The following is a 13,070-nucleotide window of genomic DNA, read 5'->3' on the forward strand; positions in this document are numbered from 1 at the left end:
TCTCCCCTCCAGCTAGATCCTGTTGCAGAAATGGCGGGAGGAGATGGGGAGAAGCCTGTTAGCAGGGAACGGTTCGAGGAGAGTGCCCTGAACGCTGCCCTGAGCTATCTGGGGCAGAAGCAGCACTAGATGCCCAGTGTTCCCCAGTGGGTCAGCTTGGCCAGCAGCCACCCAGGGCTCTGTAGAAGACACCACTGCTTTGCAAAGTGGAGCAGCCCTCGAAACAGGCACTTGAATGCAGAGTACCCCGTCCCAGCAAAGTGCAAAAGCAGCACTCTCCCTGCTGCAGCCCCCCCTGGACTTCATAATACATCTATCACACTCGCTTCCCTGGCCTCCAAAACACCCGTCCACAGAGGTGCCACACGGCCCAGGCTGAACTGTCCCACCCTGTGGGGATACACCTGTCCCACTCATCTCCAGCTGCCTAAGCAGGTGGGGGGGTGCTGAGCCTTACCGGACATAGAGAGATCTCTTCTCACTCGTTCGGAGCGAGCCGGAGCCGGAGCTCATGCTGCTGTTCATCATCTGCTCCCTCAGGTCGTGGATCTTTGACTCGAAGCGGCTGTACTCTGCGGGGAGAGAGGCGGTCAGTGCAGGCAGGAGCTGCCCCCAGGTCACTGCCCCGCACCGAGCACAGAGAGAGGCAGTGACAGCCTGTCTGTCAGGCATCTTGCCCGTGAGCCCACCCGTCCACACACAAGCTGAACAGGCTACAGCACCCGGCGGGAGTCCAGGCAGGGCATCTGGAGTAGGTAGGGCACCGGCTGCTTCCAAACCCACACCAAGCCCCTGCTCATGCAGCTCAGGCAAGGGCTGCAGAGACCCTGAGACCTCCAGCACTACTGAGCTGCACCTCAGCAAGGGAACAGCTGGGCAGGGCTCAGTGAGCCGCTGACCTACAGAGCAGTTCAGAACTGCAGAGAAAGAGCCCCTCCAGGAGACCCCCACCCACCGGCCAGAGCTGCAAAGCACAACCGCAGCCATCAGGGTGTCCCCCTTACTGCTCCACCAGCAGCAGAGCCCCTCAGCCCAGCAGGCATGGCAAACAGGGAGGCAAAGCATGGTCCCCCCACGGAAGGGGAGCGGGGAGAAGGAATTCACCTTTCGCTCCTACATACCGGCAGCAGAGACCCACAGTAGGAGCCGGGGGACCCTCCAGAAGCCGTCGGCAGCTCCCTGCCGGGCGGCTGGATGGGAGCAGCCACCACTCCGGCTCCTGCTGCCGCGCCAGCCCGACCTTCAGCTGGGTGTAAAGGTCGGGCCGGCCAGCGGAGGGTGGAGGCACCGGCCCTGCTTACCCAGGGCCAACAGGGAAACGTTTGCCAGGCAGCGAGCAACTGCGGCACTGTGGCACCAGGGAAGCTACCGGCACCGCCACAGCCCACCCTGGCAGATCTCACCCTTGATTTCATCCCCTGGGTACACCCTGGAGTTACATCCCCACATCCCGGCGAGAGCCTCATCTCTGCTGTACGACTTGCCTGGAAAGCCTTCTCCACAACCCAGTGGTTTACATGTGGTTTGGGTATATTTTTTTTGTGTGTGTGAACTAGAGCACATCAGCTCGACAGCAGAGGCACGTGCTCACTGCACACAGAGCCCCAGCAGCGCGGGGGACCACGCGGGCAGCTGCCTGGCCTGCAGAGCTGCATCTCGCAGGGGTGGTGGGAACAGCATGCTAAGAAATGTGCTGCGGGCTGCGTTTGAGAGCCAGCCCCTCAGCGTGCACGGGGAGAGGCGACTCTCGGTGCAGACACCCGCAGGGCTGGGGTTATGCAGCTGCAGCTCAGCCTTTCCTGGCTCTCCAGCCCTCCCCGCAGCTGGACTCTCCCAGGCATCCCCCTCCTGCACCCAGCTGCCTAAGATGCATTTTTACTTAAAGACTGGAAGAAAAAAAAAAAAAAGCGGCACATAGAAACTCCACATGAAGCCCTATCCCCTGCCACAGGACATCAAGAAGTGCCACAAGCTGGGCAAGGTCAGCTGCCTAACGCAGAGGTTATCAAACCCCCACCTACCCCAGCAGCCCCATGCCGAGGGGCACCCACCCCCCCCGCCTGCCTTCCTGCCAGCAGAGGGAAACTCGGGAGCAGCCAGGCATGGCCAAGGCTTATTTTATAAGAAAAACAGATTTTGACACCAAAGCAGCACTTTTGCACCCGTCAGCCTGCACTGCGGTTTTACGGAGCTCCTGGCAGAGGGAGGTGAGCTTCATCCCCCTCCATACTGCTCTCCCCACACCAGAATGGACCACAGCATTTGTGGCACAGCTCATTCTGCCCCAGGATGCCCATTAGCTCTTGCATCCCAGAGGGAGCCTCTGTTGAAAGCACATACAGCTGCTCCATAAACCCTCTTCACTATGGAAGGGCTATTTCCCCCTGAAAAGCTGCTCAGCTGGGTGCTACAAACCCCATCCTCAGACAAATCATTCCAAACCCTGCTGGGGGCACAGGAAGGACCGCTGCTCCCAGCATGCAGGCTTGCATCCCTCCTGTGACACTCTTCTCCACAAGAAGCCTGGTGTGGAGGACGCACTGCCCAGGATCGGGCAGGCAGCGAAGGGCAAAAGCAGGTTTAGCTGCCACTGGTATCAGGGTGGGGATGTCAGGAGGTCAACCTTTGGGTGCCACCACCCTGCCAGCAACCATGTTCCCTACATGCAACCCAAGGGCAGAGCTCTCACACGCCCCCGCTTCAGCCAGAGCACTCCATGGACGGGACTTTCCAAATTTCGCTGGAGCAGCCATGCTGCTTGCAGGAGCTGGGAAAAGCCCACTAGCATGACAAGAAACACGAGCCAGGCTGGATGCAGGAAACTGAAGAAGGACACAGGGGCTGGAGAGCAAATGTAATCCTGTTCTAGGAAGGGTCTCCCAAGGAGACACCAAACCATGCTTGCTCCAGATGCAGGAGGGTGCAGGGCAGAGGAGCAGCCAGCCCCAAAAGCAAACCTGCCCCCTCCCTCCCAGTGCAGGGGAGGCAAGGTAACCCCGGGAAGGAGCACGGGATGCTCCCAGCTGCCACCAGCCCCTCCTTATCTGTGCACTGGAGCAGCCTCTGAGACAATTACTGGCAGGTAAGCCCCAGCAAGCAGCTCTGTTGCCTTTGCTCCCTGGCTCACAGCCACTTTGCCTCTGCATCCTGGAAGGAGATCTCCCGTGCAGTCGGAACTCGCCCGAGAAGCTTGCCCACGGCACGGCAGGGAGGTGAGCCACGACTGATCCCCACCTCCCCGGCATTCCACGGGACCCAGGTGCTGGACATGTTCAGGCCACGCTTATCAAAACCGAAAAATATGCAACAGGTGACCCGGCACCTCTTGCCGTGAGTGCCACCGCGGCACTGCGCCGCATGCCAGGAGGGGCAGGACGTTTGCTGTTCCCATTTAGCAACTCAATAAAAACCACCGCTCCACCCTTTCGCCGCTCTTCCCTTCCCAGGTGTGGGTGCCCCTGGAGCTGGGCCTGATCCTGCACCACGGGGTGAGCTCAGCATCAGGAGCAGGACTGGGCCCTGCAATGCCTGAGCGCACGCAGGTCACAGACCAGTAAGATCAGGCCGGGATCTCCTGCCTGCACCAAGGATCCCAGCACTGGCACACACTGGTGTGGTGCAACTGTAAATATACCCAGTGGACCCAACAAGACAGCGGGTCTGCAGTCGATTTCTGGGCAGCAGGAGCCAGTGCAAGGGGAGAAGGTGCTGGTAGAGAAAGGAACTACACTACATCAGAAAGCAGCCCGTGAGTATGCACAAAGCCTCGTGTGTGTGTCCTGCTCTCTCTGACATGCAAACCTGTCTGCCCAGGGCCAGGCTGGCTCTGTCAGACCATTGGCAGAGCCCAGGGATGCTCAGCCATGGGCTTCAGCCCAGACACTGGTAAAAACTATCCCCAGCTCCTTCCTTCCCCTCAAGCCTAGCACTTTATCACCCTGATCCCACACACCTTCCAGGTGTGGGATTAAAATACAGACACCTCCCTGCACAGAGCACACATGCCGCAGGCTCAGGTAAGCGGAGGGGAGCATAGCATGGGGAAAGCTTGGAGTCTTTTAAAGGTCATCGCGCAGCCTTGGCACTTCCCTTTGAGCGGCCAGCTCAGAGAAATGCCATCACACATGTTTTGGTATTTTCAGGTTAGGAATATCAAGGCTTTGTTGCATAGGGCGTGAGGAGGGGGAACTGCCAAACCCAAGTGCTGGTGATAGTGGCAAAGGCCAGGGGGAGAAGTGCTCAAAGGGAAGGGCTCATCCAGCACCACACAGGCAAGCCCTACCTGCATTCACGTACGAGAGACAGGAGCCATCCTCCGCCTCTGCTAGCAGGGGGGAACTTCCCAAAGCCCCTTTCCACCAGTGTCTCCTCCTTTGGGCATCCTATGATCCAGCTCTCCTGCTACTTCCACAGCCATGACACACATAGAAAAGGCAAATGTTTGGGAGCACACATCCCCTCGGGGGGACCCAGCCTCACCCGCACCCGGGGCTCATGCCAGGGAGACCTTTCTCCTTGGCTGCCAGGCCTTCAAGCCTTCGGAGCGCTGAGGTCAGCTCCCAAGATACAACAGGCTGTGTTTCACAGCAGCCACGCTGCCTCCCGGGACAGCTGCAGCCCGTGTGCCAGTGCTGTTGCCTGCATGTGCCAGAAGCCATCGTGGACCCAGAAAGCCACTGGCTACAAAGCAATGACATTTCAGCCTCAGTCTAGAGAGATTTCAAAATGTTTTGCCCTGTTTGACATTTAGGAAGCACTCTCTGTTGGTGTGTTTGCCAAATCTCAAGTGGCAAAGGGAGCCAGAAATACAAGAACTTTAAGTGCTTCCTGGAAAGAAAGAAAAAAAAAAAAAGCCAAAACAAACAAACCCCACACCCACAGCACACCCTGAGTGGCACTAACGGCTCTGCGTCCCAGCAGCCTCTGCCATGGGAAGGAGGAGAAACAGTGGGGACAGGGACCTGCAGGGCACTGCTCAGCAGTGCCACCGAGAAGGCAAAGGGCAGCCGAGCAATGGCACGCTGGCCTCGGCAGAGAGAACCAGAGCTGCTGAGGGGAAAAAACCAGCATGGCCCAGGAGAGACACCTTCACCAGGGGACGTGACTTGCTGCATCCCAGAGTGGTGCAGCTCGGAACACGGCAACAGCGCAGCAGCAGCCCCGGGAGCAGCTCCCGGCCCCTCGCCCTCCCCAGCGCTTGTCCTTCCAGCCCCCGGGTGACGCTTCAGCCCTGCCAGCCGGGGAGGGTCTCGGTCAGCAGCCGCCAGCTCCGTCCCCGCCGCGGCCAGACACTGGCTGCCCCACGCAGGACTCAGCCAGCCCACGCGGGACCACCGGCCTCCGACACCTCCGCCGAGGGCATTGAAGGCCAGCCCTAACGAAAGGCAGTCGCTGGGGCAGGCGGGATGCTCGCAGGCGGGGATGAGCCCCCGCCCAGCAGCGAGGCGCCGGTTCCAGCCCCGCCGGCCCGGTGGCCGCAGGGGGACTCCCGGAGCCCACCGCGCGGGTGGGGGAGGGAGCCGTCCCCCAGGACGAGGGGCGGCCGTACCACTCATCAACCTCTCCGGAGCACTCCCTCGGTCCCGGGCCGCACAGCACGGCCCACCGAACCCCACGGAGCGGGACCTCGCGGCGATGCCCTCCGGTAAACAGACACCCCCTCCCGCCCGCCTCCAACCGGAGACGACCCCCTTCGCGGCGAGGCCCTGAGCCGGCCCAGGCCCGAAGAGGGCCGCCCGGGCCGTGTCGCCGGGCCAGCCGCAGAGCCGGGGAGGCGCGGGCGAGGTCGGCGGAGTCCCGCTCACCTGTACGCCGGTGGGGGGCGGCGGCGCCCCCGGCAGCAGCCCCGGAGCCGCCCGGCCCGCACACAAAGCCGCGCAGGCACCGCCGGCGGGACGCCACCGCCCCGCCCCCTCGCCGCGCCGGCCAATCGGCGCCCACACCTCCCCCCCGGACCCCGCCCCGCGCCAATCGGCGCCTCGCAGGCCGCCCCCCGCCCCTGCCTCCCGATCGCGCGCCAGCCACCGCCCCGCCCCCTCATCTGCATGCAACGCCCCGCCCCCGGCCCCGCCCCCCGGCGCCGGTACCTTCGGGCCGGTACTGCGCGATGATGGTCACCGTCTGCCCCGCCCGCTTCAGCGCCGCCGCCGCCTGCTCGTGAGTGGCATTGCGGAGGTTCACGCCATTCACCTGCCGGCACAGAGCGGCTCCGCTGCATCGGACCGACCGGGGCTTGCACCGACCGGGTCTGCCCTGTGCCCCAGCGCTCGGCACCGCTGTCAGTGCTGCCCCCGCCCCTGTACCGGTGCCCGCGGTACCACACACCCGGTGCCTCGCCACCCAGCCCCTGTGCCCCCAGTACCATCTCTAGTACTGGCATCTCTGGTACTCGCACCCAGCCGGCCTGGGCACCGGGAGTGCCCTACACCGGTGGGTGGGCAAGGAGCTGGGCAGCCCCTGCTCTACCGCGGGTCAGATCCCAGGCAGGCTGCTGCTCTGGTCATAGAATCGTTTTGGTTGGAAGACACTCTCAGCATCATCGAGTCCAACCGTAACCTAACTCTAGCACTAAACCATGTCTCTAAGAACCTCGTCTAAATGCCTTTTAAACCCTTCCAGGGATGGTGACTCCACCACTGCCCTGGGCAGCCTGTTCCAATGCCTGACAACACTTTCCGTGAAGAATTTTTTCTTAATATCCAATCTGAACCTTCCCTGGCACAACTTGAGGCCATTTCCTCTTGTCCTATCGCTACTTGGGAGAAGAGACCAACCCCCTCCACGCTACACCCTCCTTTCAGGTAGTTGTAGACAGTGATAAGGTCTCCCCTCAGCCTCCTGTTCTCCAGCCTAAACAGCCCCAGTTCCCTCAGCCGCTCCTCATAAGGTGCACCCCGCAGCCATGTCCACACCAGCACTGGGGACGGACCCTGCCGAACCGTGTCTCAGGTGGCAGGGGACAGGTGTCCTGCCAGAACCCGCCTGGGGCTGTGGGAGGCTCTGGAGGGGCAGCGGGTGGCCCCACCAACTCACCGAGAGGATGCGGTCTCCTCTCCGCAGCTCCCCGCTCAGGTCCGCAGGGCCTCCGGCCAGGATGAAGGACACAAAGATCCCCTCACCATCTTCCCCCCCAACGATGTTGAAGCCCAGGCCGGTGGAGCCTTTGTGCAGGATGATTTTCCGGGGCTCCCTGGAAGGACAGAGAGGGGACAGGGAGACATCAAGGTGAGGAGCAGCGAAGATGGTGACAGAGTTGGCCGTGACTGGGCTTCCCAGCACACTGGTGGGGCTGGAGTCACCCTGAGTGTGACCTGGCGTGACTCAGCCCTCGGTACCAAAGAAGCTGATAAACCATGAGAGGTGCAGGCAGTCACACAAGTGACATGAGACAGAGCACAGACAGAAACAGAGCATCTGCCATGAAATCACACACAGAAATGTTGGACTGTGAGGTGGCATCGGATGCTGCGAGCCTGGGCATCGAGGACAGCACAGCCATGCCGGGAGAGGGGGATGAAGCCCCTCTGCACCCGTGCAGCACGGCAAGTGTGCCTGCAACCCCACACCACAGGCCCTGCGCGGCTCAACAGAAGCCCTACATTTTTTGATGATGACTTAATTCTTTTGCAGCTCAAACAATAGGCAGGCAAAGGCAGAAAGACTGCCTGGCATTGCAAAAATCCTGCGTCAGTTTTCATCTGGGAAGAAAAACCAAGTCTGATGGGAACAAGGGCAGCTCTCAGCTCAAGCGCTGGATTAAAATAAGAAGGAATAAATAACACCAGACAATTAGCACAAGCTGGTGGTGACTGTCAGCCAACACACACTGGGGACCATCAGCATGTCCACGGTGGTGATCGGCTGGATCCTGGCACTTCGGAGTGTACTACAAGGACTGAGGACCTGCCGGTGAGCTCAGCAGCCTGATCAAGAGGGAGATCTCCGGGGCACGGTAGGAGAGATACTGGGGCACCAGGCACAACACAGGCTGAGGGCATGTATGGTGGAACCTAAAATGCCAGCAATACTAAGGGGACCCTGGGGCACCTGGGGGGCTGGCCCAGCCAGTGATAGCCAGGAAGGAGTGGGGCTCAGGCGGCATGAGCAGAGCAGGGACCCAAGGGAATAAAGTTTCGCTGAGCAGCCAGCACGAAGCCCTGTAGCCTGGCAGCATGCTCCCAGGACAGTCTTGCAAGAAAATATATTTCTCAGCCCCCGCAGCAGGCTAGAGCACCCCTGCCATCACCTGGGCAGATGGGGGAATGTTTTGATGCTTTCACGGATGCAGGCAGCAGGATGTGTCTCCAGGGACACCTGACAGCACCCCAGGAAAAATTTCCCACCATCCTTCCCCGTGGAGGAGTCCTGATGGGCTGAATGCCACTTAGCTTTGGGCAACCACCTTATAAGGAGCAATAAGAGCAGGAGACAGATAGACAGAAGTGCAAGAATGCCTTGGTGGGCTTCTGGCCTGCCCAGACCCCAGGCTCAGCACAGCCTGACCCTCCCGGCTCTTCCCCAGCTCCTGTCCTTGTCCCCACGCTTCCCACCGGGCACAGCAGCATTGCGGTCCCCTACCTCTGGTCACACTTGCTTCTGTGGCCTGGCTGCTGGCTGGAAGGGGACAGGGATGGCTGTCCCCTGTAGGACATGGATGACGAGACATTGACGGTGAACATTGTGGTGTGGCAGGCTCTGTTGGTGGTGCCAGCTGGGAGGCGCAAGGGGCAGCAATATTCTGAATGCTCCCTGCCACGGCCGCCCCGCGCTGCCTGTCTCTGCCGCTTGCCGGCTGCGGGGCCGGCTGCTTCCCCGATCCACACACATGGTTTTTTATGGAAGCGCTGAAAGGACGCAGCCTTCGCTCTGCTAGACCCTACAGACTTAACTCCTTCCTGCCCCTGCAGGCACGCACAGCACGGCCCCAGCTGAGAGAAGCAGCCAAATGAGGGTAAATTCGCAGCCCGGCTCCCGGTGTCTGCATCTCCACACACACTGTGCACCGTCACAGCCCCTTGCCTTCAAAAGCTGAGGTACGGCAGAGTTGTAACTCCAGCTACACATTTCTGATGTGGCAGAGGTTGAATCTACTTTGTGACCTCCAGAAAATTCCTGCTTCATCCTTACCGCCTTTCAAGGAGTTCAAGATCTGAGCTAAGCGGGGCTCAGGACTCGGCTGGACAGTAGCATAGGGCTGGGATGCCCTGAGACCAGGAGGAGACCAAGGAAACACCATGGAAATGTCACGGGGGTCAAAAGAGGCTCAAACCCAAGTCCTCAGGATGCCACCAGCGCTTGGCTCAGGGGCAGTTGTGAGGGGGCAGAGATGGCTGCAGCCATCAGTCCCTCTGCAGCATAACTATGCCTGGAGCTAGAGCTCTCCCAGGGGAAGACATAAGTCAGATTTTTGGGTCTGCAAACTCTGCCTCCAACCAGCTGATGAACTTGCTCTTCCCCTTGGGTTTTGCTGCTGCCCAAGCAGAGTGCAGGAACCACCACCCCAACTTGGCCTGGTGAGAAGCATCCCCAGCAACCATGAGGACCAGATGGTTTGGTGGAATGTAGAGAGACACTCCAGGAACCAAGGAGAGGAAATAAAGCCCCAGACAGGTACATCTCAGGTCTCAGTCATGACGCGCACTCTCTACTTCCATCCTCATCCCAGGAGGCAGGACATGGATCCTGCAGGCAGATTCCACACTGGACATTGCAGCATCAACACTGGGACCTTGGTCCAGAGTGACCACTGGGATCCTGTGGGGCTGTGCTGGGTCTGGGTTGCAGTGGTGGAGCTCATTGGAAGACAGATGCTCAGGTCGCTGGCTCTGGGTGCTGCAGGACACAAGGGTCAGTGGAGCCACCTGCAGCAGCACTTGTGCCCATGGGAAGGGAAGAGGCTTGATACTGGATCCAGGCCAGGACCTCTGCTTCTCCTGGAGAATGGCTGGCAGGAGCCTCCTGGGAGACAGTTGCTTTTTTAGGGGGGTCACTGCCTTTTCCCACACCAGTAAGATGAATTTGGACTAGACTGGTCCCAGTGCACAATCTTGCTGATGCACGAGCCAACAGACTCATGGCAATGAAGCCACTGGATGGGGGTCAGCGATGCACATATCCTGGGATGGATGGGGCAGGTGTAGAGCCTGCTGCAGACTGCGAATCTGGTGGGGAGCAGCGGGTTGTGGCTGGGGACAGTGACACAGCCGGTGTCAGCCTGTCTGCAGCGGGGCCCTCCGCAAGGCAGCACCATCCTCTAGCGGCCACCGGCACGTGCTGCACCGGGGCCAACGCCAAGCCACCGCGGAGCCACTGCCGAGCCATCACTGTGCTGGTCCGGCCTGCTCCGCTTTCTGGTCCGAAAATAAGGATGTTGGCACATGTAGGAAGGGACGCCCTGGTGGGACTGGGATCCCTGATGAGAGACAGATGGTGCATTTTCCGAGCACTGGGACTCAGTCCATTCTGTGGTGCAATGTAATGGCAGAAAGCACTGCTCCTGCCTGCAGAATCATCCTCATGTGCCCTGACAGCAATAGAGTTGCTACACCCGGTGAGGATGTGGCACCGGGAGCAGGCTGGAGAACCCGCATATTTGGTGGTGAGACCAGGCGAGAGAGACGGGGCGCTGGTGGAGGCCAGTGCTGCACAGGTCACAGCGCACAGAGGGACCTGGCCGTGGCTGAGCACCAAGAAGCAATAAATTCCTGTGACTAAGGTGAATGCAGCTGCTCTCTGGAAGGACAGCAGGACTGACACCTCAAAGCAACTCAGGGTGTCCCGCTCTGGCATCTGTAAGTGTCCCACAGAACGGGACAACCCCAGTCAAGGCTACGGCATCTTCCACTGCAAACGCAAATCTGAAACCAGCCTGCGACCTCACTCCTAAATGCAGAGCCATCCCTAAGCCTAACCTGTCAGTCCCAAGAATACAGCCTGAGCCCTACAGCCCTGGCTCTGGGGATGCCAAGCCCAGAGCACAAGCTCCACTCTGCAGCCTGGGAGCCTGTGGCGCTGCCAGCTCTGGATGGCACCATAAGGGCAGGGAACACCTTGTATTCCAGGTATTGTAAAACAAGTAAGAGAATGAAGCTGAACTGCAGTTGTGTAAGGCTTGGGGAGGGGGAACAGGGAAGCAGGGGATGCAGCAAGCCAGGGAGCAACACAGCAGGGCTGGTCTCAGGAAGGGTGAGCATGGAGCTCACTGCAGGGGCCTCAAGATTTGCACCAGGTACCCACAAACAGGCTTTTGGCCAAGGCTCTGCACTGGCAGCAGGGATTAGGTCAAGCAACTATGGAGGGAAAGAGAACGAAGGAAAGGAGCAGGGATTAGGGATGCTCATGCCCAGCACTTACCTGGTGAAGTCGTCATCCCCAATCATGTGCCGAGGGATGGGTGAGTACCGTGATGGAGTCACCTGGGGCGGGATGGGGTAGGCAGGCTTGCTCTCAACGCTGCCCAGGTAGCCCAGACTGGAGTTATGGCTTATGTGATTGTCAGCCAAGGCTGAGAAGGCTGTGAGGGAGGAGAAGGGCATCAGGAGCAGAAATCCATCCGCAACGTGGATGTGGCAACCAGCCCAGTGTTGCCCACCACCCCAGCATGCTCTGTGCCCCCCAGCCCTGCGGTGCCTGGGCTGCCGCACCAGCGGCCGGCGGCGTACGTACTGCTGGCATAGTCGGGGGGCGCGTACATGTCGTTGAGGTGGATGTTGCCAGGCTTGGCCACTTTCAGATACACCATGTCGGAGGTGTTCTTCAGGGCGGCCACCGCCTCCTCGTGCCGCACGTCCTGCAGATTGGTGTTATTCACCTGCCAGAGGGAAGGGGCTGGGTGAGGGGGTGTAGGCAGGAGGGCAGGGGACAGTGCAGCAAGTGGGAGGGGAGCCGTTTCCTGCAGGGTCGGCGCTGCAGGAACTCTGGAGACAGAGCCCATCTCCATGGGTTTGGCCAGTGCTGCACCTGCCCCTCCCACAGCACTGTCCCAGTGGGGATCCCAGGGAAGGGGTGCGGGGCTGCTGGCGGGAGGGGTGATGGGGTTCAGGATTGGCACCGCAACACAGCAGGGCTTGCCCAGCTTCACCTCTCGGCCGGCTGTGGGCACAGGGCTTACCGCGAGCAGCCGGTCCCCAATCTGCAGGCGCCCATCCTTCTGGGCAGCACCTCCCTCGATGATCTTGGTGATGTAGATGCTGTTATCTCCAGGGATGTGTTGGTTCCCGATGCCCCCTGCGATGCTGAACCCCAAGCCTGAGTGGGAGTGAGAGGGCAGGTGAGGGACAGACACATGGACAGACCCCTGGGCTGGCACCATGGCCTCTCTGTCTCATTGGGCTTCCCACCCTGTCCCAAACCCAGCAGACAATGGGCCACTCCACTGCTGCGTGGGGACAGCCCAGCCACCCTGGGTCTGTCCCACACCCCATGCTTCACAGCATCGCACGCTGCTGGGTCACCCTGCAGCATCCTGCACCATGGCGGTGCCACCTCGCATCCCACATCCCCCCTGATGCTGCCTTGCACCCCGTGGCATCCCACACCGAGGGGACACCCCACACCAACCCATGGGGCAGAAGGGCACCTCAGTCTTGCAAGCAGAGTGAGGGGTTCACCTTTGGGACCCTTCATCAGGTTGACCTCCATGATGGTCTCTGGTGGGGGCTGCCGGCGGCGCACCACGAGCCGCACCACAGGGCCCGCTTCCTTCAGGGCCTCCACAGCTTTGCTGTGCACCACCTCAGACACGTCCACGTCGTTCACCCGCAGCACGCAGTCGTTCACCCTGCGGGCACAGGGTGGCCCTGAGCTCTCTGGGGAACCACCAGCCTGTGCCACCCTCCTCTGGACACCTCTGAGGCCCTCCTCCAGCCGCACACACCCTTGTGCGAAGGAGAGCTGCTCAAGCTGGCCAGATCCTGCCCTGCTGGTGTAAGAGAGGGTCTCCCCCGAAGGAACCCTCATGGACATGGGAGATGAGGGGAAAGGCTGGATCCTACTGAAGGCTGCAGGGGTAAGGATGGGAGATGGAGTCTGGGGCCGGGAGGGGAGGAGGGGTGGCTGCAGATGGGCACCTG

The 13,070-nt window shown here is 60.6% G+C and overlaps 1 protein-coding gene across 7 annotated transcripts in view; it reads right to left on the bottom strand.

The window, feature by feature from the left end:
- Positions 1-13,070, bottom strand: part of DLG3 (discs large MAGUK scaffold protein 3) — a 78,567-nt gene that overhangs the window by 14,170 nt on the left and 51,327 nt on the right. For 5 of the 7 annotated variants that reach the window (XM_065643589.1, XM_065643593.1, XM_065643592.1 and 2 more), the window contains 7 exons: positions 12,609-12,778; positions 12,110-12,246; positions 11,665-11,809; positions 11,353-11,512; positions 7,033-7,189; positions 6,087-6,189; positions 458-572 (listed from right to left, as the gene is read on the bottom strand). In XM_065643589.1, coding sequence (XP_065499661.1) covers positions 458-572; positions 6,087-6,189; positions 7,033-7,189; positions 11,353-11,512; positions 11,665-11,809; positions 12,110-12,246; positions 12,609-12,778 — 987 coding nt within the window. Of the gene's footprint in view, positions 1-457; positions 573-5,804; positions 5,888-6,086; positions 6,190-7,032; positions 7,190-11,352; positions 11,513-11,664; positions 11,810-12,109; positions 12,247-12,608; positions 12,779-13,070 lie in introns of those variants that run through there. The other 2 variants (XM_065643594.1, XM_065643596.1) reach the window with 2 other exon arrangements.

The sequence above is a fragment of the Caloenas nicobarica genome, chromosome 12 (assembly GCF_036013445.1).
Source record: "Caloenas nicobarica isolate bCalNic1 chromosome 12, bCalNic1.hap1, whole genome shotgun sequence".
Classification (NCBI taxonomy): domain Eukaryota; kingdom Metazoa; phylum Chordata; class Aves; order Columbiformes; family Columbidae; genus Caloenas; species Caloenas nicobarica.